At 36.6% G+C, this 24,733-nt stretch overlaps 1 protein-coding gene across 3 annotated transcripts in view; it reads right to left on the bottom strand.

Moving 5' to 3' along the window:
* Positions 1-22,152, bottom strand: part of LOC108762528 (transcriptional regulator ovo) — a 28,754-nt gene extending 6,602 nt beyond the window's left edge. For all 3 annotated transcript variants that reach the window (XM_018509568.1, XM_018509570.1, XM_018509569.1), the window contains exons 1-2: positions 21,786-22,152; positions 1,816-2,243 (exon numbers count right to left, since the gene is read on the bottom strand). In XM_018509568.1, coding sequence (XP_018365070.1) covers positions 1,816-2,243; positions 21,786-21,942 — 585 coding nt within the window. In that variant the 5' untranslated portion in view covers positions 21,943-22,152. The remainder of the gene's footprint in view (positions 1-1,815; positions 2,244-21,785) is intronic.
* Positions 22,153-24,733: the final 2,581 nt, after the last annotated feature.

Raw genomic sequence — 24,733 nt, 5'->3', positions numbered from 1 at the left:
ATTTTTTCGTCGCTTCTTTGTTTTCTATCTCTCTCTTTTTTTCTGTCTTTTTACTTTCAACTACCAACCTTCAGTTGGCACAATGATAGGAGTATGTGTTCACCGAAATGGAATCGGTTGTTATTCTCTCAAAAGAGCATGCAATGAGATGTTAAGAAATGATATTGTGTTGATGAGATGTTAAGTTGTTAAGAGAAAAAAGAAAAATTTTATTAGTATAAGAGATAAAAATATAATTTAATAAGAAAATTTAGGAAAGAACTGAAAAATTAATTTACAGACATAATTGCAAGAAAATTGAATTAACAATTGATGATTTAAATACATAGTGATATATAAGTTAAAGAGATTTTCTTTCCAAAATTAAAATATAAAATATATAAAAGAATTTCATACTTTATTATACATCATTATAAATCAAACATCTATTTAATTTTCTTTTATACATATATTTAGTGCCAAAATATAAAGAAAAAAATACTAACGTTTATCACATCATCAGTGATCCATAGATATATAAGGTATCTATAGAAGCATAAAAAATAACATAACGAGTATGTTACGTTATTAGTGCAATAAGCAGTGCATAATGATTTGCTAAGCGTTATTGTTAAGTGCACATCACATGCAGTCGGAAATCAATGAACTGCAAGCAGTCTTTTCGTTATTCAATTTCTTTCCTTTTCCAACTATTTTTCAATTCTTGCAACTCCTTTTATTTACCCATTTTCCTTCCTTCTAGATTCCTTCTGGTTGAAGTCTCTTTCCATACAGTCATCTCTTTTTATCTCTTCCATTTCATTGTTCTTTATAGGTATTATCATTATTCGCCGTTTTTCTTTTCATATTCTAGATCAGAGTTTTTCAACCGATATGACGTAGCACACTAGGGTGCCATAAAAGATTTCCAAATGTGCACAAATTTTAAATAAGATAAAGAGAAACGAAAAAAATTCGAAACGAGTTAAAAAAGAATTGTAAATATTATATTGTTTTATATTTACTATCATTTTAACCAATGTGATATCATTAGTACAACAAAATCACTTTTCAAATGATAAAATATAAAATATAAAAACTTTAAAACACTTAATTTTTTATTTCTAAATATCGTGTTGGTGATATCTAATAAAACATCTATGCTGAAGTATGTGTGTGTATTAATGATGCACCTCTAGAAATTTAGCCCATTATTTAATGTGCCATTGAATTGAAAAAAATTAAACAATGCTGCCCAAGATGTAGTAATGTAGTTTCTTAGATAAACATTTTTCAAAACAAAACATTATATCCGAATACATAATCGTTCTTCACTTTCGATATAAAATCGAAATTCTGTTCCTAAAGTAATGTTACGCATAATATCATGCAAAATTTTCCTCGCCCTTCTTTATCCGCTTTGTCGCTATACATAATGTATGAGGCATTGCGAGGAAGTTAACGAAATCCTGTCGAAATTAACGAAGCGTAACTGAATCAGCCTAATAACAGACTTCTGTTTCCTCGGATGTACTGAAATATTTTATACGCGTATTTTTATTGTTGTTAAGATTCGTTATTTTTCAATAACCAGAGAAATATATGAAATGTTATAATTGCATACAATGAAAAATCGTTGCTGTTGCTATCCGACCGAACATATATCGATTACTGTCCAGAACAAAATGTACAAAATCTAGACATAAGACATTCGAAAGATGGGTGCCATTAATTAGAAAAGTGCATAAATGCATTATTATTTACAAAAACTGTTCATCTAGAACTAGTTTTAAAGTCTCCTTGGACATCATTTTTCATTTATGATGCTTGGTTTACCTGTTCTGGTTCAGGTGCTTGTATTGGGTCGATTCTTTCGATCTCGATCTTATTTTCTTCCTTCCTAGAGGTACTTTGGGGTGGCACCCTCTGGATAACGGAAACCCTTGTTGGTGGTTCGACACGGGGTACTTTCGGTGGCGTTTGCGGCCTGGGCAATGCAACCTTCTCTGACTTTGACAGGAACTGTGGTGGATCATCCGAGGCTATCGGTGGGCTACTGTATTCTTTCCGCTCCGCCCTGGTGAGCACATGACGTCTACTACCATACGGCACGTCACCTCCGAGGATGCTGGAGATAAATCGTCTCGGAGGCGGGCTGGTAGCATTACTTGTCACCGGGTGTGGGGGTGACGGTGATGGTGCCGGACTGCTGCTGCGAAAGGATTCCGGGGATGTTGCACGATCATCATCAGTCTTGTCCCGATCTATGACAAAAAGAGAAAAATGTTCCATTAAAATTCTAGCATTATGGAAACCTATTAATCACTAAAATTCTTGAGACAGTTTGTCCCAATTGTAAAGAACTGTATCGAATTAAAGAAAAAAAGTTTCTACGAATCTGTTTCTTGTTGAGCTGAACACGGCAAACTGAATTCTTTTATATATTACTATTTAATTTGATTCAATGGATTCGAAAATTTTATTAAAGACTCACATACACACCTCCTTTATTAATAAAATATACTATTACGAGACAGTTGAGTAAGATCTGGAGTTTTACCTATGAAGTAATTTATCGATTGACAAGAAAGTCTTCAGTACATCACACAAACAATCAACATTCCAATAAAAGAATTAATTTGTTATTACTAGCATGTTGATACCATCTGTCGATGATCCATATTTATAAACTTGATTTAAATTTATATTGGCTAAACTTGTATTGATTGAATATATCTTTGGTCAGTGTATGAAGCACATTCATCATAATCTAAAAAAAATTTATAGAAAACACTGCAGAAAGCAATATGACACAAAGGCTTTTTCTGAAAAACATGAGACCTTGCTCTTTTTAGTTTCGACCTTACAATTTTCTTCGGTATGGCATACAATAAAGTGGGAATTTCAACAAACTTCCCATTTCAAGGCTCGCACAATTTAATTTACGATTCATACGAACGGCGACACCGACACAAGGTGAGACAAGAATTAAATCTCGATACGTATGCGAGCCGATTGGGACTCGGCAGTCGGCATACGTAATGCACGGACGGGGCAACGACAACGACACGGCGACGACAACGACGATGGTCATAACCGTCAGTTGGCGGTTGGCCCGCTGCTCTCCGTGTCTGAATTTACGAGCAACCTTGAGGATTCGCAGGTACCTGAGGTACCGTATAGTGGCTACGGCCATTTCGCCGTACGTTCGTCCTTCGCACGCGTACGTGATCTCCCACTTTTCTCCTCGAGCATGTCTCAGAGTACGCGGACAAGTAACTGTCTTTAATTAGCGAGCGATAACCAATTGCGGTACCGATGGTCGCCTCCTCCCTCTTGTTATTCTCTTCGAGAGAAGTAAACGGATATTGAGAGTCACTCGATATCCTCAATCATCTCCAACTGAGATAGCGATATTACAAAATTTCCCACGATAAAATGATTTCCCAAGGTGACAGGTTTATGGATGCAAAATCGATATCATAGGATATCAATATTTTTTCCAATCAATATTGCCATTTAGCGACGTTATTTTTTTATTACTTTATTCCATAGTTATGTAGGTAATTTTGCATTGGAAATAGTATTATTGATGCAAAAATCAATTATAAGATATCAGTTTTGCATCAATAAAATCGTGTCTACCAATGATAGAATTGAATAAATGAGGACTGAGAAAAAAATTAAGTAATATATATATAATAAAATTACGTAAACGAGCAATATCACTAAATTTTTATCGTCGGCAATACTGATTATTGTTTAATAATAGTAACTTTGTAATTTTTTTTCGTCGCAATGCAGTGCAGTGCTTTTATACAATTTTAAAGATGATTTATTATTGGATATGCGATGCACACGATCTCTTGACTTTCGAGACTTATCAAGTGCTTTTCGACGAGCACGAGGACACTGTGTAATCATATTGTTGAAGCGACAACCAGGAAATTATCTGCGCGAGGACGCGATGTTTTACTCTGAGGTCATTATGGAAAATATATTGAAGGAAGAAAAGTCTCTTCGCCTATAATCTTCGGGGATATCAATATCATACATACTTCGACATTCTTCCGTTTGCAAAAAAAAAAGTATTTAATGACAATTTTATCTGCAATTAACATTTTTTTTACGTACTTAAAATTACTAAAAAAAAAGTAATGTATATAAATGCCACACACAAGATATCTTAATGTTACAAAAATCACTAGGAATATGCGGGTAAGTTAAGAAGTTAACGAGTCGCTTCTGTAAACAAAGTCATTAAGAGCTCAAAGCACCCCGTCGAAATGCAGAGTGGTCGAAATAGAGGAATTTAAATCCCTACGCCCGCGGCGTCCTCGAGGGGGACGATCTTTTCTGGATCTTCTCGAAAGACTCTTGTCCCTGAGCTCGAAATCAACAGTTTGCCGCAGGCTATCCCGACCTCGAAATTACGAGTTAGACGAGATGCCTAACGACATCTTTTGCGCAATCGCTTGCGTCACGACCTGAACCCCCGAAGGTAACAGCCACAGCGAAGGCACCAAAATGGCGGTTCCGTTCGTCGGGCAACCTTCGGTGGAAAGAATCACGCCGCGTGCATGCGTGCATGCGTGCATGCGCGTGCGTGAGTTCCTCTGACCAAATCCCCCTAACAGGTTCGGCTGCGCTATAAATACCTGCGGCGCAATCGTCGTGACCGGGGTACCGATGTACGCCTCTGCCTATCTCTCTCTCTCTCTCTCTCTCTCTCTCTCTCTCTCTCTCTCTCTCTCTCTCTCTCTCTCTCTCTACCTCTCTCTTCTTTCTCTCTTTCTCCCTCTCATCCCGATACTCTGTTGTGCTCTCTCCCCGTCCAGTTCTCTCCGTCCATTCCTCGTTCGTCAGCTATCTCTCTCTCTCTCTTTCTCATTTTTCCTTTCGCTTCTCTTTTCCCTTTGCACAGTGAGAAAGAGAAAGAAAATGAAATGAGAACCGGTACATCGAGTCGGAATCAAGAGGAACGGGCTTGCTCACGAAGCGAAGAAGACAAGGAGGAGAAATCAACCAAGAGGATCGGGACGGCGAGGAAATTCCGGTAAATCGGGACCCGAGACGCAGTCCACCACTGCAGTCGGGAATCGGTTTTGTAATTAAGGATAAACTAATGATTAACCTTCATGTTTGATTATATTCATTCAAAAAATTAGTGGAAGATTAATGCTTTTATTTTTTATAAAATAAATTAATTATTTTTCGCATACTCATAATTAACAAGCTGCACTTTTCAATTGATGAAATATAAGAAAATCCGATAAAATATGAAAAGATACTAAAAGACAAGGGAGGTGAAATGTATCGCACACTTAGTAAAATGTCTGGATAGATTAATTGGAATTCTAGTTGAAAATGAACGAATCAAAATTTTCTATACTGAAAAAAAATCTGTAATAATTATTAATCTATCATAAATTTGAACTCGATTTCTTTGTCAGAAATGTATAAATGTTAATCTAAATTTGTGATATTTGATAGTAATGAACGCAACTGTATATTAAAGATATCATCCATTCTTATGAAATTACGTGTATATTGAAGCTAATTTCTTTGCACTTAACAAATTTATATTAATTGTTAATATAAGTATAGTCGACGCATTTGAATAAATTATTTTGTTTGTCGTTAACGATGTAATATTTTATATAAATATAAAATTTTTTGTGCTAAAGAAAATTAATATTGCTATTAAAATTTGCATACAAATTGTTTATAAATATACGTACAGTTCAATAAAAACTTTCAGTTATTAAATATAAATAAAAATATAATTTTCTATAAATGTGTGTGTGTGTGTGTGTGTGTAATGCTATACTAAGATTAATATATCCCTATAGAGTACCCATAAAGATGGGTATATTAATAGTTAATATACCGTTCAGCGCGGTTCCTCAATCGCGGTCGTTATAGGTTAGGGATTTCACATTTCATTCACTGATTACCAGTGGCATACTTGGCACTGATATCAGTGATTATCCACTGATTCAGATTTAGATAGTAGACTAATTCTATAAGAAGATTCCGATCACGACGCGCGGTGCAGACATTGCAGAGCGTTTATTGCAGAGATAATTAATATAATAATTAATTAATAATCAAAAGGCACTCACAAAAACATTGAAATACTGGAGAAAAATTTATATTTTTCATATAATATTTATCTTAATTATTTTGAATCAATAAATACCAGCGTATTATTTCGTTATGCATATAATTGTCCTCAAATATTAATAATATTAAACTATCAACAGAGACATGAAATTAAGAATAGTTAGGAGGTATACCGTTGGCAATGACTCGGTCACAAGCGTGCGATTAGCTCTGCGTAAATGCATTAGATTTACCGTTCTTAGGGACTTAGGTTCAAATCTTGTCAGCGATACGTTTTTAAGTAATTAATTGTAGTTAATAAGACAGAATATAGGTATGCGAAACAGTAAAAATATAAATTGGAAAAATAAAAAGTAATAATAAAAATTTTTTTTTTTCGTTAAGATATAACCATAATTTTTTTATTACGAGTAAATATGATACTTGATTCATAATAAAGCAAAGGAAGAATTCTTCTTAAGAAAAAAATAAATTCAGGAAGAGAATTGGTATATTAACTATTAATATACGTAAATTCGCATGAAAATAATCTTGTTTTCATTATTACCATAACCATTGCTATAGCTAATACTGAAGAAGTTTTTGTAAGAATACTGAACTTCTAGACGAGAACAGATATATTAACTATTAATAAAGCAAGCTTTAAAATTAATATTCGTGCATTTATGAGTAATTTTGCGTGCTTTAGCAATAAATCGATGGTTTTCAATATACTATGTTTTAACTATGAAGAAATATTTATTAGGAGCCAATACAAAAAATTTTTACATTTACAGCAAAGCATATATATATATTAACTATTAATATACAGTTTTCTCCGTGAGTTAAATTCATTAAAATTCTAGTTAAAATAATCGAAATCCTGATTAATCAGAATTTTTTCGTCCATTTTTAATCAGACAGTCTTCTCAGTGCAGCGTTAAAGGTTCTGAAGACATCGATTTGGTTCCCTTAGAATCCTTAGATAGACGACGTTGCAGTTGCTATAGTCAGATCAAAAGGGTGTTGAGACGAATGTGCTCGCTCGCGGAACGGAGTGCCGCACGAGCGATCGAGCGGAGAAGATCGATGCCCGGACTCGGATGTAACGACTGAGTCCTCGCAATTCCCAACGCGAAACCCAGGGAGCACGATGCTGAAACGAGCGGAGTACACTTCCTGATCTATACGAGGCCTCGAGGTCATTGCCATTACGGGCTAAGGCGCTTGTCGAAACTATCCCGAGGCCGCGTTTAGCGTGACTTCTGCATCCTAGACTTGCCTGTCGTCGCGTATCGGTGTTCGTCCAACGTTGATGTGAACAACTTATTGTTACTCGCGGCATTACACGTTCAATTCATTATGTCAAATTATATCATTAATATAGACATTGCTTGTTGACTTTAATAACCACAGAAATGGATTGATTTACATTTTGAGATTACATGAGAGTTACACGAAAAAGATGATTTTGTTGAAGTAGGGGAGACCGGGGCCGATTATTGATTTTTAGAAAAAAGTGGATGCCTGATTTTGGAATATTATATACGTTACAATTAAGTATTACATACCTATATCCTTTAGGTATTAAAAAAAATATTACTCGTGAATTCATCATATCATGAAAATAAGTTATTTAATTTTAAATGAAGCTGCGAAGATATGACAATTAACCCCGTGTACTGGGTTGATTGTCACACATTGTTCTAGGATTGGCATAGTAGCACATTTGTTATGGACAACACATATAAAAAATACAATTTTTATTTTAATATCAGTTCTATATTTTGAGAAATAATAGTAATTATAGTATTAATACAAATAGTTATTTTAATCATAAAATACGTAATTTGTTTTTGTATCATAATTTCTATATGAAAAATGAAAAAACATATATCTATATGAAATATAATATACTTGTAAGTATATTCTCTGAAAATGTGTCCTCTAAAGATATTAAAATTAATTGTCACCTAATCTCGTCTCATTTTGGTCAATCTACCCCACATAGCCATTTTCAATAAAAGAGATTGTATTCACAAACTTAGTCAGAATAATGATTACTTAATTATAGCAAAGATCTTCTAAGATATGTCATTTTCTATGAATATAGGGATATTACGATTAATAATGTCAAAGACCTGTCAGACAACAAAAAATAGGTTTATTAATTATAAAAATTTACTCACCAACTTCATTTTCTCAAAAATCGCTATAAATAATATATACAATGCTTGTGGTGCAAACCATTTTACACAACAAATTAATATTATATCAGCTATCTACAGTCAAAAAAAGAGATTTTTCTGCCGTGTCTTGTTTGAGTTATAAGCATTTTGACAATCAACCCCGTACGACAACCAGCCCCGGTCTCCCCTATCAAAACATTTAGCTAGATACAGATTTGAAAATAATTTTGTTGTATCACAAAATAATTGTATAGATGTAGGATATTCAAATTGGTTGTCAAATCTTTTTGCAGCATTACTCATCATACTTGAGATTCCTATGTATTATTTTTAAACGTGTATCTTGATAAACTTTTTATCATTTAATACTTTAACAAAATTTTTCTTTTTGTGTAAAAATAATAAAATGTTATTTAATTCCAGGGATTGAGTCATTGTTCCTTTGATATTTAACAGTATACGCTAAGCAATTAAAATAAAAAAAGTCACGTTTTTTCTGATCCGATCCAATTCCAAACTGTGCTTGCAAATGTGAGAACCGCCCTCGATACCGTTCTGTTACCATGGCATTCGGAGGATATCATGGCGTTAACTTCAACATTAAATGTGGGGTGTGGAACACCAGTCGGAGTCTTCAGCTATCAACATTTACCAGTGGTTTCTCAAGACCAACAATAAAACATCCACCTTATGACGTTTATGGCGACCCGTAAATCTCCAGCGAAATGTATATATATATATATATAATATATATAATGCAACTCGTCGATTACTTCATCATCCGACACATTGTTCTGGTCTATATGCAGATAAGCGAGATAAACACGGCGTAAATGGCGAAGGCGCGCGTTACCGAGCAGCGGTGTGTTAGCCGAAAGGAAAGGAAAGGAAAAACCTGAAAAAAGGACTCGAGAGCAGGGAGCGGTCGGTCGTAAGTAGGTCGGCTAAGCCGCGCCGTTTCGTTCGATCGAGCAGATATTACAACGGCAACGAAGGCGTAAAGCCTGGACGATGCCGACGATGCATCGTCCATGCCGGCAAGAGAACTGGCAACAGGATCTCTCCGCCTGAACCCGGTCGCGACCCAGGCTGCTTTATGCCTGGCAGGTTTTCTCGAATCTCGCGCTTCGATCTCGAGACGTTCCTCTTATAAACATTTTAATTTATTTTTCTTTTCTCGTTAAGCGCTTACAGAAGAAATACTACAACACTAATCTTTACATCCGCGTTCTATAAAATCTTCCTAAAAATTTCTTTTAGTTTCTTCACGATCTCTTTTTAATTTTCGAAATCTTTTGTCCTTTCTTTCCTATCATAAATTAATAAACGTTGCACCAATATTATCATGTCGTCTCAAATTGACGATGCTATAGTATTCTGTATACAATTGCGCGAGTACTATTGGTCTCAATTAAACGTAAAGAGATTCCAGGCAAGGACGCAGCGGAAAAATCGCCCCGGAATCCGAGCCGAGGCGTTCGCGATCGCGAGAAAGTGCGACATCCCGTATATGCGCGGTATCTGCGTAGCGTTTGCGTAGCGGTACCGTTTGCGTGGGTCGAGTCGTCGTCGCACGGACAGCAAGGTGACACACACCGTACGCGGCCACTTGGTCGCTTTACGTAATGGACACGTGCAGCGAGCACGCGTGCGAATTACCTCCACGTTGCGTGAAATCCGTGCATTTCCATCTTCGGAGCAATCTGCGTTTCGCGGTGCAGAATCAATGCCAGCGAAATGCGATTCCTCGATAAGAACGCCGCTAGAGAAATGTTTTATTTACTTAAAACTTTCTTCCTTTTTAACATTTTTGTAGTAATCAAAATTTCGTTAGAATAGACCAATTTGGAAATTCGAGCGAAATTCTGAAAGTTAATATTCGTCTAAAAAGGACTAGTTAAGTGGTATATAAACACCATCGACATCTAGAATATCTTGCGTTTACTAAAAAAATATGTAAAATTATGCGGACAAGTGTAAAAATCACACGACTTAATGACGTAACTGTATAATACATTTTCATGTGATTTTTGCACTTACCGTTCCTATAATTCTAAATATTTTTTACTATCCTTATGCTTTTCTCACATCACAAAGAAAATGCGTAAACAATAATAAACAAGAAAGAAGTAAAATTATGCGAGCAAAAATCACACGATATTAGCTGTATGTACATGATAAATGTGCGATTTTTACGTTTGTTCACTTTTCTTTTAGTATGTAATCTTAAAAGTACAATCTCTAAAATGATAAAATGTTATTCAGGTACTACCGTTAGAATATGCAGTGAAAAGTAAATTATTATATTTTATAAGCTTAGTGGATATTTTCTATCCAGATTTCTATCCAATCTTAATATTGACAGTGTTCTGTAATTTTCGTTAAACCAGGTTGCATCCATGCAACCATGTTTGCGTGACTTAATGCCTAACTTAATTGCATTCTCCGGCACGGGGAAGGATCTTAATTTTGGAGCAAATTGTCGGCCTGGCTTTATCGTTCCCAAATTACACGCGTCCCGTTTTTATCAGTTTCAATAATCGCAATTGAATCAGTCATGCCGATCACACACGCGATCGTGTATTCCTTTGCGATTCGCCGGCCAGCTCGATCGTGCCAACAGAACGAATGCATCGGTTCGCGAGTAATGCATCGCACATACGAGTTCTGCGCTTCCTAGAAGCTACGAGACACACATCTGCACGTGCACGCAGCGCACACGTACACATATGTATACGGCCTGGTAACGCCACGCTTCAGAGAGTCCTTTCTACGGTCGAGCGGAAGATCGAGACGTTAGCCGACGACGACGACGACGACGACGACGACGACGACGACGACGTTTCTTCGCTCGACCTTGGCACTCGGTGCGAAAAGTTGCGAATGAAAAAATCACCGGTCGCGCTGCATTTTGCGCTGGAGGGTCAGGAATAAAGAGAGGAGGAGGAGATCAGTGCAGTGGGGGAAGACCGGTGCAACTCCGACGTAGCCGGTCGAGCGTGTAGCCGGAGATCGCACAACAACGAGGCACAACGTTGGGTCTTAGGAATTACTGTTTGAAGGAAAGTGTCGGTATAACGCGACCCGATACACCACGATGAAATGTGACAAAGTGAATTGAGGCTGCCTGATACTATACTCGACCACATCAGACCTGTTCTTGTTTCTTTCGATAAACTCTCTGTGAACTGATCCGCACAGTTCAATAAATTCAAGTCAAACTATTATACTATTATACTATCGTAATTCAGTAAAGCAACACAAAGTCTATACAACATTAAAAACATGATGTAATTATCCTTACACAATGAAATTGTCTCCCGGTCTTCAGAGAAATCTCACCGATAATCATTTTGCAGGACCATGAAAAAAAAAACGCAACGAGTTATGTTATAGGACATTACTGTATACGCGTCATCATTATCTTGCGATTTCAAGTGGATACGCAACTATTCGCATAATTCAACGTCGATTGTATAACTCCGTTTTTATGACCGTATTGCATAATGGGCATCATCTTAGGAATTATGAAACGATTTAAGTCTCGTCCAAGTAAAAACGCAAAAAATTAAAAAAAAAATGTATATCAATGACAAGTGACATTGACTTCTATTTACGAAACTAAAAAAGCGATTAAATCCAATCATCGTATTAATCCATATCTGTGATTAATTTCATTCTAAGCGGTTAGATCATTTATAAGCCAGTGTCGATCGTAATTTCATTCCCCTCTAATTAGAATAGTGGGGAAAATGGCAGCGGTAAATCCACCTTGGCAGTCTCATTCGTAGTATTCCGATTGGAATTTTTTCCAAACAGATAAGCGGGATCAGAGACCGTGGCAGAAATCGTCGCGACTGAGCGGTGTCATTCGGCTGCCCGTTGTTAGAGCACTAAACCGCAGACTACGCCATCATTTGGAGATAATAACTCGTGCAATTATACAGGAACAAAGACCAAAATTATTCATCAAGTTGATGCGAAAAGTTCGCATCGTTTCTTCACCGAATAATGTATATTAAATATACACTTAGAAAATTAAAGTCCTTGAAAAATAAATTTAAAAAAATTCTCTCTAAATAAGAAAATAAAAGTATATTCAAACTTATGGTGATAATCTCATTTCGATATCGTTAAAATTTTGAATTCAACTTTAATATACAAATTTTTTGCATCAATCTAATAAAACTTAAAAATCTGAAAGAAATATGTAGCTCCCAACTTTCTTCTCAAATCTTTGTAAACCTCTAAGTGATATTTATATAAATCGTAATAAATAAATAAATTTAAACTACAATAATTAAAGAAAAAGTATTAAGTATAAAAACAATCAGCGACCTCGCGAATTGAAATTTTTCATCACCGTACTGATGGAAAAAGAACCTGATTGCATTAATTTGAATTTCGGTTGAAAATGGACAAATTAGAATTTTCTAATACTAAGCGTTTAAATTTTAATTTATATTTTAGAATTTTCTAGTTGACTATTATAATTCTAGTTGAGATAACCGGAATTCTGATTGATATGATCAGAATCTTCTGCGGTTCGTTCATTTTCAATCAGAAATTTTTCTCGTGAAGGAGAAGCAACTTTCGCGTTCATACAAGGTTTAGTAATCGACATCGCGGCCACATTACAATGCGACGTTTTCCACGATGAGAGCAGACTCAACGCTATTATCCGTAATAGCTATACTCGCGTTAATTCACCGTCGCGAAACGATCGCACCGATTCGCTAGCGTCTAGTGTAGAACGAGATTGATCGCACTGAACGTTCTTTTCTTTTGCACTTGGCCCCCTTGCTCGGAAAGAATTTCGGTCACGGCCCTCTTGCGCCATTAGCTGCCACCGCAGCCGTCATCATTCTTACACTCATCGTTCTCTGTGTGCGGAAAGTGTCGTGTATGCGCGCACACCAGCTAACAACGACGATGACGACGATGGCGTACGCACCGAGGTGTACCTGCTCGCGGCGCTTTCGACGACGAGTCGAACCTGTTCCCCCGCCGCGCCGCGCGCGACGAGAAGTCCGGTGTCGTTTCAACCGGTGGACCTCGGCGTACGTACGTGTCTGCGGGGTGTTCCGCAAGATTTGCGTTAAGCCTCAGGGACGTATTCACGCCGGGAACGATGTAAACCTCGTAAAATGTTCATTCGAAGCGTAACAGCGTAATACATATATATACAAACGTTCGCATTTTCAAAATGCGTACAGCTGAGAGAAAAGTTTTTGGAATTTGTGAATGTCATTGTACATATTTTACCATAATTTTGATTATGCTATAATGTTAATAACAATAACTATATATATAATTCTATTAACAAATGTACATATATTTGATAAAAATATATACAAAATAGCTATAAACTATAATCATTGGTTATCATAAAAATAGTTGTATAATTACTATAATTTAACTATAATTTTGGGACAACTATACTATATAGTCTAAAAATATGTTATATGTTTGTCAACAGAATTATACATATTACGTACAATTATTATGATTAACATTACAGCAGTAATAGCTATAATTATAGTAACATCTAATCACATATAGTCATAAGTAACAAAAACTTTTCTCTACAAATATCGTACGTAAAGTCGAGTTATGATTCGAGCGATCATCTTCAAAGAATATAATCAAAAACAAGTAGAAGAACAAACAAATTTTAATATATAAATATAATAGCCTTGAACATTAAACATAAAATAAAATAAAACTAAATAAACGGAGAACTGTGAAAAAAAATTAAATTATCACATACGTAGCTTAAATTTAAAAAGAGAAGGGCCCAATCCTTCCTTGCAGGCTAATGAAATCTAAATCGGAATAAATTAGTTACGTTTCTGTGGTGTACCTAATGTTTGGTAACTGTACGTGAAAAGAAATGTATAAAATTTGTCGGATATTTAATTTCACGCCTCTTTTTTCAACGTACGTCACGGTACCGCGAAGACCCGTGTACCCCTATGCGAACGGGCACGCACACGCGTGCGTGTACGATTAGGCATGCATGCACGCATCGCGAGGCTTACGGACGATGCATTGTAATTCGTCGCAATGACTGCACATCCTGGTGTACTGAGCCTTTGCAACAGGTGCGCGTCACTGAGCGCGATTACCTGCGTGTCAACGCGACAGTTAAAGCTCGTATGTGTGTGCACTGGATGTAACAGTATTTATCTACCGCGCGGTACATACGATGCGTTAACGGCGCTTCTTTCGGAACATTTCTTCTTTTTTCTCGCATACCTACCCGAAACGTATCGGAATCTTAATTGAGATCGCGAAACTCTGACTGCTACCTAATTACTGCTTAGCAGTCGGTAACAAAATATGTCAAGGTTAAAGACTATTTATTACTTTTATTTGAAAGCTATTAAGTCCCAACCATTTGAAACGTATCGATTTTCAGATATTTTAAAAATAATAGTATTTATTTTAGAATTTCGAGGAATTTAAATTGAACTGCCTAACAGCAGAATATTACTTATAAATTAAAGAAATTTTAATTTTGCGAGAAAGACTGATATTTCCTACTCAGAAATAACAGTTTTGCTTTTTAAAAACTCTCTTGGCAAGATACAGATTAGAAAATAATTTTGTTGGACTATCAAAATAATTGTGTAGGATACTCAAGCTGATTGCTAGAATATATGATATTTTGCAATATTGTTATGCTAGAATTTCCTACATAATTATTTCGATTGGTTCAGTGTTGGTCCAGCAAAATTTATTTTCAGATCTCTCTTTATTTACCTAAATTTTTACTTAGATATTTAGATATTGCAGCAAAATCGTTCTTTCGGTGTAATCATGATAGTCTTATAAACATCAGGAATTTTAATTTTATTTAATTAATTTCAATTTTAACTGAAGAATCAAAAGAAATCTTTTTTTCAGAATGCGCTAAGTACGACATACGTTGATTTCATGACAAGTGGATACGTGTGGTAATAATTATTTTTTCTTAATTGCACTGTATATGTAGCTTGAATAAAAACATTGGAAATGTAGCGTGACTCTGATGAACATTTCTTAAAAATGCACGATGATAACGAACACGTTCGATCGGTCGTAATGTTGTTCTACGAGTTTAATAACGACTAGTTTCATACGACTGATCGCGCCCGCGGCCCTGCTAGCTCCCTTCGTCGTCTCGAATTTAACGCATTCCACACACACGGCGACGTGCGATCCTCTTTTGGTGCGGCCGTCGGCTAAGTGGAATGAGCGTGCGTCGCACCGCAATTGCATAAAACGCACCGTATCGCCACGGGCTTCATGCAGAGTGACGTTGTGATCGAGGAACGACTCGAAACCGGCTTGAAACGTATTCTAAAATTCTAGTGGTTAGCAAGGATCGTATATACAAACGCGGATAAATAATTTGGAGAAAGAGTCGCGTGACACCTGCTGAAAGTAGTACGTCGCTCAGAAAATGAAAAATGCACAAGTCGTGTATCCGGTCGTAAGAATTATAAAATGTTTACGGAATCATGCGATCAGGAAATGTAAGCAGTTTTCAAAAAACCCACCAACTTCTAGTTTACCGAGTTGAAGAAATTATAATTGCCTCTAATTAACATTTATGTATTTAATGTAACTGCGTATTTAAGGTAAAGAATCATGGGTAGACCTTTTGTGGAATGAACTTTTTAAGTACGTCATCTCCCTCTTTTTTTTTCTCAAAGAATTTAATTCAATTTAATTTAAATCTTTAAAAGAAGTGTGGAAAAATTAAACAAATTTTTCATATTTAAATACAAACAGGAGCACAGTTTATAAATAGATGCAGATATATTCTTTAATTTATATTGCATATATTTAGAAAAAAGGAATAGATACGGCAATAAAAGATTCAAATTGATACATTGAAAAAAAAAATTCAATAAATATTTGTTTAAATAGTTCTAAATAAATATTTATTATAAATACAAACATATTTATTTGGTACAAAAACAATTAATTTGATTTAATCATCATTTTTTTATCGAGTAAATGTTAAATAAATGTTTAATGCTATTCAAACAAATATTAAGATATAATAAATTTTTTTCAGTGTAGTGTGGGCTCGCATAAATTAAACTTTTCGATTCGAATCATCGAGGAATGCAAGGAGAGTTCCGTACGCTGCGTTGAATTTCTAGTCAGTGACTCTCTCGTCGGCCTATGTCCTTCTATCTATTCCCCACCGTTCCTCACCGCTGCGTGCCATGGCGAGATTCTAATGCCGCGGCATGGTCGCCTTGGCCGTCGCGGAGATCACTGACAGCGGGCTTGAGCTCGCGTTGCGTAACTTTCGCGCGAAATCGAAGGTTCGACTCTAACGGAGCCACACCGTTGCCTAACATACTCGCCAAATAGCCCAGCTACGAAACTCATCAACATTCACGATAAGAACCCGTCGTTGTCCCACCATTTTAAGACCGCGGCCATGAATCCATAACAGACACGTCCAAGTTCGTGCAATTATAGGACAGTTATGCCACGTAAGTCATTTCTACGTACACTGTAAAAATTTTAATTTTAACTTAAAGACGTATAATAGACTTTCCGAGACACGCAAAAAAATGCTAATTTTAACAATTTTGCAATTCTCAAAAAGTCAACTATTTACGTCTTCAAGTTAAAATTAACATTTCATTTTTTATAGTGTACCTATTAATTAAAGTTTGCAACGTTGAGAAGGAATATAAAAAATGGCGAATTACGACGTTTGATCTTCCGAGAAAAAATGCAAGAAAAATACACATAGAGAAATTATTCCAATAATTAGATCCGTATCTAGTGTAAGAAATAAGCAACAACACGAGAAAGATATCAAGGCCGCTTCAGGATTTGAACCAAGATGATATTACTTTATTACTAGACATTGAACCACACACAGAACCCTGATGTTAATAACTTCGCTGTTGTGCCTATTTCTATTAAATTCTTACACTAGAACCTTAGACAAATCATTCAATGCTAAAAAACAAACGCAATTTAATTTTTCAGTACAACTCTCGGGTACGACATATTCAGATTTTTTTCAAATAAATGATTTTTTAATAGTAGCACAAGTAAACGTTTACTTGCAGCAAATAAATATCTATTTACTCAATAAAAAAATAACAGTTCAATGAAATTAAAAGTTTTTATATATCAAATAAATATTTACTTGGAACCATTCACCCAGATATTAATTAAAATGTAGTATTTCCTTCTTTCAGTTTAATACTAAATATTGAGGAAAGTAAAAAAATATTTTTAGTTATATTAATCGAACATTTGACTAGATTACTTCACTCAATATTTAGTAGCTATTACCAGACTCTTTTTTTCAACGCATCCGCGGGAACATTCCGCGGGAGAGAAGGAGAATCTCTCGTCGAGAGAAGAAAAATATAATCCCCGCCCGCCGCGACGGACGAGCGGCGACTCATCGCTTAGGTGAGGCATCGAAATCTCCGGTCCGGCGCGCCTTGGCGCATCGGAACGCATACACGTGTCGACTGGGCTGTAGCGCGAGTGCAGGAAACGTTATACGAACAGCTAGTGCGCGCGGTGTACCATTATGATCTCGCATCAGTCTGGATTCCGTTTGATCGGCAACGCGGAAAATGCAAATAAACCAATATGCGCGCGCGTGCACGATACACGCGGAGGCATACGTTTACGTAACATATCGACGATCTCCCGACTGCGACGATGCACGCGCGTACGATGAATCTTCTTCTCTTCCCCATCAAGGATAACGATATTTATCAAGCCGCAGTCCGCACTTGCCGCACGAACGAAAGGGTTCTAAGCAACGTATATCTAATGAGACGATTTACACGCGAGCCATTAAATTCGAGAAACGATGAATCACTTAATTGGACACCGTCGCATTAATTGTGAACGGATGCGTCGCGGTCACGCGTTTCAAAAAAGATGGCTATTGTGGTAAAATATGCAGTGAGGCAGCCCCGGAGCTTAGAATGACAATAAATCGCTTCCGTATAATACAAATGTTTAATTAACATATATTATAATTAATAGTAAAAACCGGCTGAGAGGGAAACGGACAGAAAGAATAACGCGTGCACCTGCAAGACGTTGGTGAGATCGGCAGTAACAGGCCATCGACATCGCGTTTCGCGCATCATTCGTATAATCTCGTGAGCGCAGGAACCTGACGCAAAACAAGAAATAGGGAGAGACGGAGGAGCGAGATCACGCAGAAAAAAAAAGGGAAAAGGAATAAAGGAGGAGCCGCGCCCCGGTCACTTTCCTAAACCAGTTTTAGGACTACATCCTCCACCTACTACTCACTATACCGTTGTAAAAGTACCACCCGTGATCGACCTCGACTAGACCGTCGCCCGAGGACTAATATGCCCAAACGAAAAATCAGCAGTGAATTATGTAACTAAACTATGCAGCGACGACTCGCCGAGCACGCCAATTTTCACGCAATTAGTCAAACTTCGGTTTATCTTTACGGCCGCTGAAAAAGTCATTACATCCGTAACGACTCGCTACGATAACAATAAGTGCATCTGGAGGTGTTGAGACAAAAGTAATTACGTAACGTAAAAAACCTCGTTAATACCGATTCTTGCCCTTGGAGTAAAAAGAAACTCCCCAAGAAAACAAAAAAACATGATAACATTAAAATGGCGTTAAAACGGCTCCCGAAGTATATTAAAAATTATTGTTCAATTAGATAAGCTTAACACACAGTCTAAAAGCAGGGAATAATGCAAATATTAACCTACCAGAAACCGGTGTATGCTAATAGAATACACAGTGTGTTTCCGATATTCTGTTATTCCCTCTTCCTATCGCCGAAGCTTTTCAATTGTCTTTCAGGTTTAACGATTCAATTCAATGTCATTCCGACAACATTGTTGCGATCTATTATTCCGTTGTTAAATTTCCGAAATTTCTCTGTACCAGTGTCGTACCAGAAATTCGGTCGACCTTGGTGAAACTGCGTCGATAGGCAATCGTCGTGCATGCACATCCGCAACGTGCAAATTGCAATTGTGCTTTACGGCCGTTCACTCACTATACCGTTCCTCATCGGCGCGGCTGACGCGCGGAAGGATGACCGTTGTTTTCGACGAAACCGTTCGTACGACGTAAACGTCATTATGCAATCGCGCGAGGCGTTCGTGCACAAGTGGCACTCGTGTAATTAACTATACTATATGTGGCGTGCGCAGATACGCGGACAAGTTCGCCGACTGCCAAAGGTCAGCCGTTACTCGGTGCCGAGCGACAGATCGACACAAGAAACTTTTCTTTTTTTCTCTCCGTTATAACCGGCGTATCGCTGATTATGTCAAGCTATGATGGAAAGCGCGTGGATGAGAAAAAAATGTCCACGTGCAATAGCTGAAAATATTTTATGGCGCTTGTTTTTAACGTAAATTAACTTTAAAATTTTAATCCTATACTGCGAGAAATGTTTGATATTAACAATTCTCTTGATATATAAATTGCCCAAATTTTGTTGTTTTAAAAAATTGTGTTGTTCTAATCGGAATTTATTAGAATAATAAAATTTTAATATTAGTATAACACAATTTATAAATTAAAACAACAAAATTTTGGTAAGTTACGTATCAACAAAATTATAGTTGTTCATACTAAACATTTCTCTCGGTGCAGTACAACTTACTTTTAATCTTTTTGTAGCTTTAAGAATTAGAAAAAGATGAAAAGCAAGTTGAATCGAGATTAAAATTAACAGAGAAAAAAATGTTTTATACGAATGCGATGGAAAAGAGGAATCGCTGTATCACGAGCTATTAAATTCGCGAGAACTGCATAATGAGAGAAAAATATGTACACGCGAATAATTAGCATAATGCGATTCACGAAAGTAAAAGAGCCCGTTAATGCGTTGCATGATAACGCCAGGAACCGAAATGTCCGAAATGCAATCGCACCTGTACCCCAAAATACGATCGCACCTGCAGCAGAAGTGTAACATTTTAGGACGCTTTTTTCTCTCCCTCCCTTTTTTATTTGCTTTCTTGCTCGACAAGTACGCTGTAAAAGGGGTATCCGACAAAAGGGAAGTCACAGAGTTGCACTTGTGCTCCGATCGTTCCGCGTTATCGACGGTTTGCATATTATAAATTAAACTGTTGAGATCAGTATCTTAATTTTACACCGCAGAGGCTTACGCGACTTTATATAACGATCCAATAACCGGCCAATATCAAATTACTGTGTACACAGTACCGAAAAGATAATTGTCTTGTGCTTTACTAATTTGTTCTCCATTTATCCCCGTAATGAATGCGTCGTATAAGTACGTAAAGCTCCCATGCGTACAAGTCTATACCCGAAATACAGTAATTATATCGATAATTGCAAAATAATATTATAAACTTCATAATTCGTTCAATTCGATTAATTCATTTAACTTGATTACATTATACATTATAGGTATCTACAGCGATACTTCAATTCTTTTATTTTACTTTTGCAGAGAAAACTCAAATTCGACCTTATACTAGGGTTGCTACTTTTGAACTCGAAGCATCGAAGTTGTAAAAGAAATCGAAACTTTAAAGTTAACTCCAAATCTTCAAAGATTAAAATACCTTCGAATATTCGAAACTTTGAAATTAATTCCGAATCTTCGAAGTTTAAAGTACCTTTGAAGCTTCAAAGGCATCTTAAACTTAAAAAATATGGAGCTAACTTAAAAATTTTTATTTCTTCCAGTTTCGATCTTTAAGTTGTTAAAAGTATATAACAGTTCTACTTTATATGACCCACAGAATTCTGATTCACTCACGGACGTAAAAACTTAAAAACAATAATGGTGGGAAAACTTTTTTCTAAAAAAAATATATATATATTTTAAACTGACCAAAGAAATTGTCAAGAAAATATATACAAAAATTTGAGATATCTTAAATATTAGACGCTAAGAAAAAATTCGAAAACTAGAACTGGTATAATTTCGACGAATTCTACTCTTACAATATAAAGGACCGTTTGTAAAAACGTCTATAACACTACGATATTCCTACAATAGAAGTAGCAAGCTATAAGAAATTGACAAATTAGTCAAGTATTTTCCTCTCATTCAATCATGATCAGTCAATTTCTTACGGTTTTCGGCACTTGAGAAGGTCCTTAAAGAAAGATGAACGTTACGCTGAATTTAACCCTTCGTAGACACATACATATGTTTATTTACTCCGTAGATATTCCGAGTCATCTTTTGTCCAGCCCAAATTTTTTTCCTTTTCTAAGCTTCCACAAAAAAAAATTAAAGATCCAGAATTACTTTTCAATATCTCTACTACATTGCCAAATAGTTATTTAACTCAAATGTGAAAACTTTTATTGAATAAAAATTGAAATTTGTGCTAAGAAATTTGAGAGCGAAATTTCGCTTGGGTTAAAAGAAAAACTCCAGAGTGTCTACGAGAGGTTAACGCAAGTATAGAGAAAACTGAGATCGCCGAAATTATGCCGGTTCCGCTCGGTTTTAATTAGAAATCACTTTACATTGATCCTTGTTGACGATGAGACTCAACGGTTCCGAGGTGCCAAGCGGGCTGTCCTTGCCACTACCGGGAGGTGGACTCTTGCTGGGATGTTGCGATTCTAAGAGCCGCAACTGCTGCTGATGCAGTCGATTCTTGATGAGGAAGATCTTTGGCATCGTGACCTGACGTCGGGAGCGATGCACTACGTTGTCACTTAGCACTACCACTACATCGAAGTGGTAAGCGAGCCGCTTCTCCGCTCAGCGGTGCAGTCAAGATCGCGATCGCGGCACAAGCTGCAAAAACACGTCTGGACCGAAACAAAACACGTCAGTACGATCTTGTGCACAACAGTGACATACTCGAGAGTACTTGGCGAACAGACCACCTGTGATTCACCATTACCTGTCCTTGCTCCGCGTCTCACGCCAACGCAAAAATCAGCATGGAGATCAACACGAGATGATTCTGGAGACTGAATTCCGGAACGGATCTGCACGAGCAGAGAAATTTTTCTTACAAAAAATTCCAGCGATATAGATTCGCCGACACCCCGAAAAAAAAAAAAGAAAAAATAGGATTTAACTCGACTCGGTCCTCGGATACGCGTTCGGGGTGTTTCGTGTCGTTCCAAAACACTGAATCTCCGACCGGTTCCCGCGCGTGCTCCGGGCACTGAGGTCCATACGCGTCTGTCACTTCCCTCACTCGGGCGAATTTACAGTTATGTTGAGAGCGGCTCCGTGAACGAGCACCGTCAATCGAGAAAACTCAACCGTACGGACTCTCGTGAGCTACTGAGTCCGCAAGTAAGTGAACTCAGTAGTCCGGGCCCCGTAAGCCCCTCTCTCTCTCTCTCTCTCTCTCTGCCTCCCGTCCACATCCCCGCCTCCTTACCCCCCACGCCTCGCCGTCTATCGACTGAGCAAAATGCGCGCGGACCCCGTTGACTCTCTTTAATCCCCCACCATCCACTGGCCCTCCTCCTCATCCCACCATAGGGCCTCACAAGCCAGCCAGCAGCGGGACTATCCGATCGCGCACAAACCTGCAGTCCTCGGAGATGAGGTCCACTTCTGACGCATGCGCATAACGGAGCATCGTATGTACGTGTGTATCTGGACGAGCCCGTGTGCTGTGCTGTGCTGTGCTCGCCTCGCGCACATCAACGGGCCCCGTTTCTTTCTAGTTAAGGAACTGCATTGTTTCTTTCTTCCTCTTCTTCTAGGGGAACTAGTTGTTCCTGTCGTCGGTTGCACCTTCTGATCGAATTAACGTTCTACTGTTGAACGCGTTTCCGGGTAATCAACTCTTTCCTTCCCGCGCACCTTTCCTCCTCAAGTCTTGTACATTCTTACCGAAAGCCATGAATTAAGCAACTGGGAACTTGTTGTTTTTATCAATTTATCTTCTTTTACACTTATTACATTGTTTTAAGTTTACTCTTTTTGTAATAAAATATATTCAAGGATAAAATAAATTGTAAGAGATTTTAACTTTATATAATATCACCTAAAGTATCAATTAAAATATCAGAAACAGCCAATACCAGCTAATATATCAATCAAAAGATTTTTATCATAAATACATCCTGAAACCAAAAAATAAAACAACAAATTTAACTTATAATGGCTATATTTCTTCGCTGCAGTTTTAGGTAAATAACTTTTAAACGAGTAAATAAATATAAATAAACTTTTGTATAAATATTTATTAGAATTTTATTAGCATATAAAAAATTTAATTTGAATTTTAATATTGTTTACAATCATATCAAACTTGCAAATAACTATTGTAAAACACAATTTTATAAAATCACGACAGAAAAATTAAATAACTTTTACACTAATAGGAGAATTGTGCTCAAATTTTACACTCATATGTAACAATAGAACAGTATATGAAATCTTTATATTTTTAATATATATGTCGTAAGTTATATATATTTAAAGGGACCTTTTAAAATTTTGACTAAGAAATCACTTCGACTTTCCAGTAAAGGAAAATAGTTTTCGGGAGAGATTGGTCGAGATATTTCTCAGACCCAATATTTATTTCAATCCGGACATTGAGTTATGTTCACGGGTCCCACACGAATTATCTTTCGATCTTTACCGAAGATTACAAAAAAAATTTTCGAGAGCGAGAACGTTTACGACGTTACGACCCTCTTCACGGGAGGAGAAGTATTCGCTTGAGGAAATCTCGGAATGTGATCGAGACGCCTCCAAGATTTCTTTTCACGATCTTAATGGCTGTACCATATAGATACGTACGATATGATAAAATTCAAGTTCGACGTACAAACCTGATCATAATTAAATTTCATACATAATAATTATTGTGCAACATGTAATATAAAATAAACACTACGCTCTCAATCTGATAAAGTTCTTTGTATTCTTTTAAAAAAATAATTGAATGTTTCGATGATTAAACGAACTTCAATTAAGGTTGTTGAGCAATAAAAAAGTATAACAGTGCTCGTAATGACACTGCATTTATAAATTGCTGCGTTAAACTGTGATCGTGTACCTTTTATTGTTACATAGTCAAGGCATAAAGGGCAGGTAGAGCGCAGTGAAACGTTTTAAAGAAGAGATCAGTGGTTTATTTATCTTTCACGATTTCTCTTTCCCTTCCCTTCTCACTCTCTCTTTTTATCTCTCTCTTTCTTCATCTGTCTGATCATGCATAAAACATATCCTCTTCTGCAACGGTAGACGTAATAAACACAAATATTCGATTGATTTAAATATACCTATTGATTATGAATTGTTAATTATAAACTTAAATATACATTAATAAAAAATAACGTTTTATGTTCTCTCACTGTTTTCATTTCTTATAAACCTCGTTTAAAATTTTCACAAAAGATTTCTTTACAGAACTTGTACAATCATTAATGTCACGCTCATTTTCCCAATAATATTTATAAGTCATCAAGATTCATTAACTGAAATCGTT

The sequence above is a fragment of the Trachymyrmex cornetzi genome, unplaced genomic scaffold, assembly GCF_001594075.2.
Source record: "Trachymyrmex cornetzi isolate Tcor2-1 unplaced genomic scaffold, Tcor1.1 scaffold303, whole genome shotgun sequence".
Classification (NCBI taxonomy): domain Eukaryota; kingdom Metazoa; phylum Arthropoda; class Insecta; order Hymenoptera; family Formicidae; genus Trachymyrmex; species Trachymyrmex cornetzi.
This window is presented reverse-complemented; position numbering and strand designations above follow the sequence as displayed.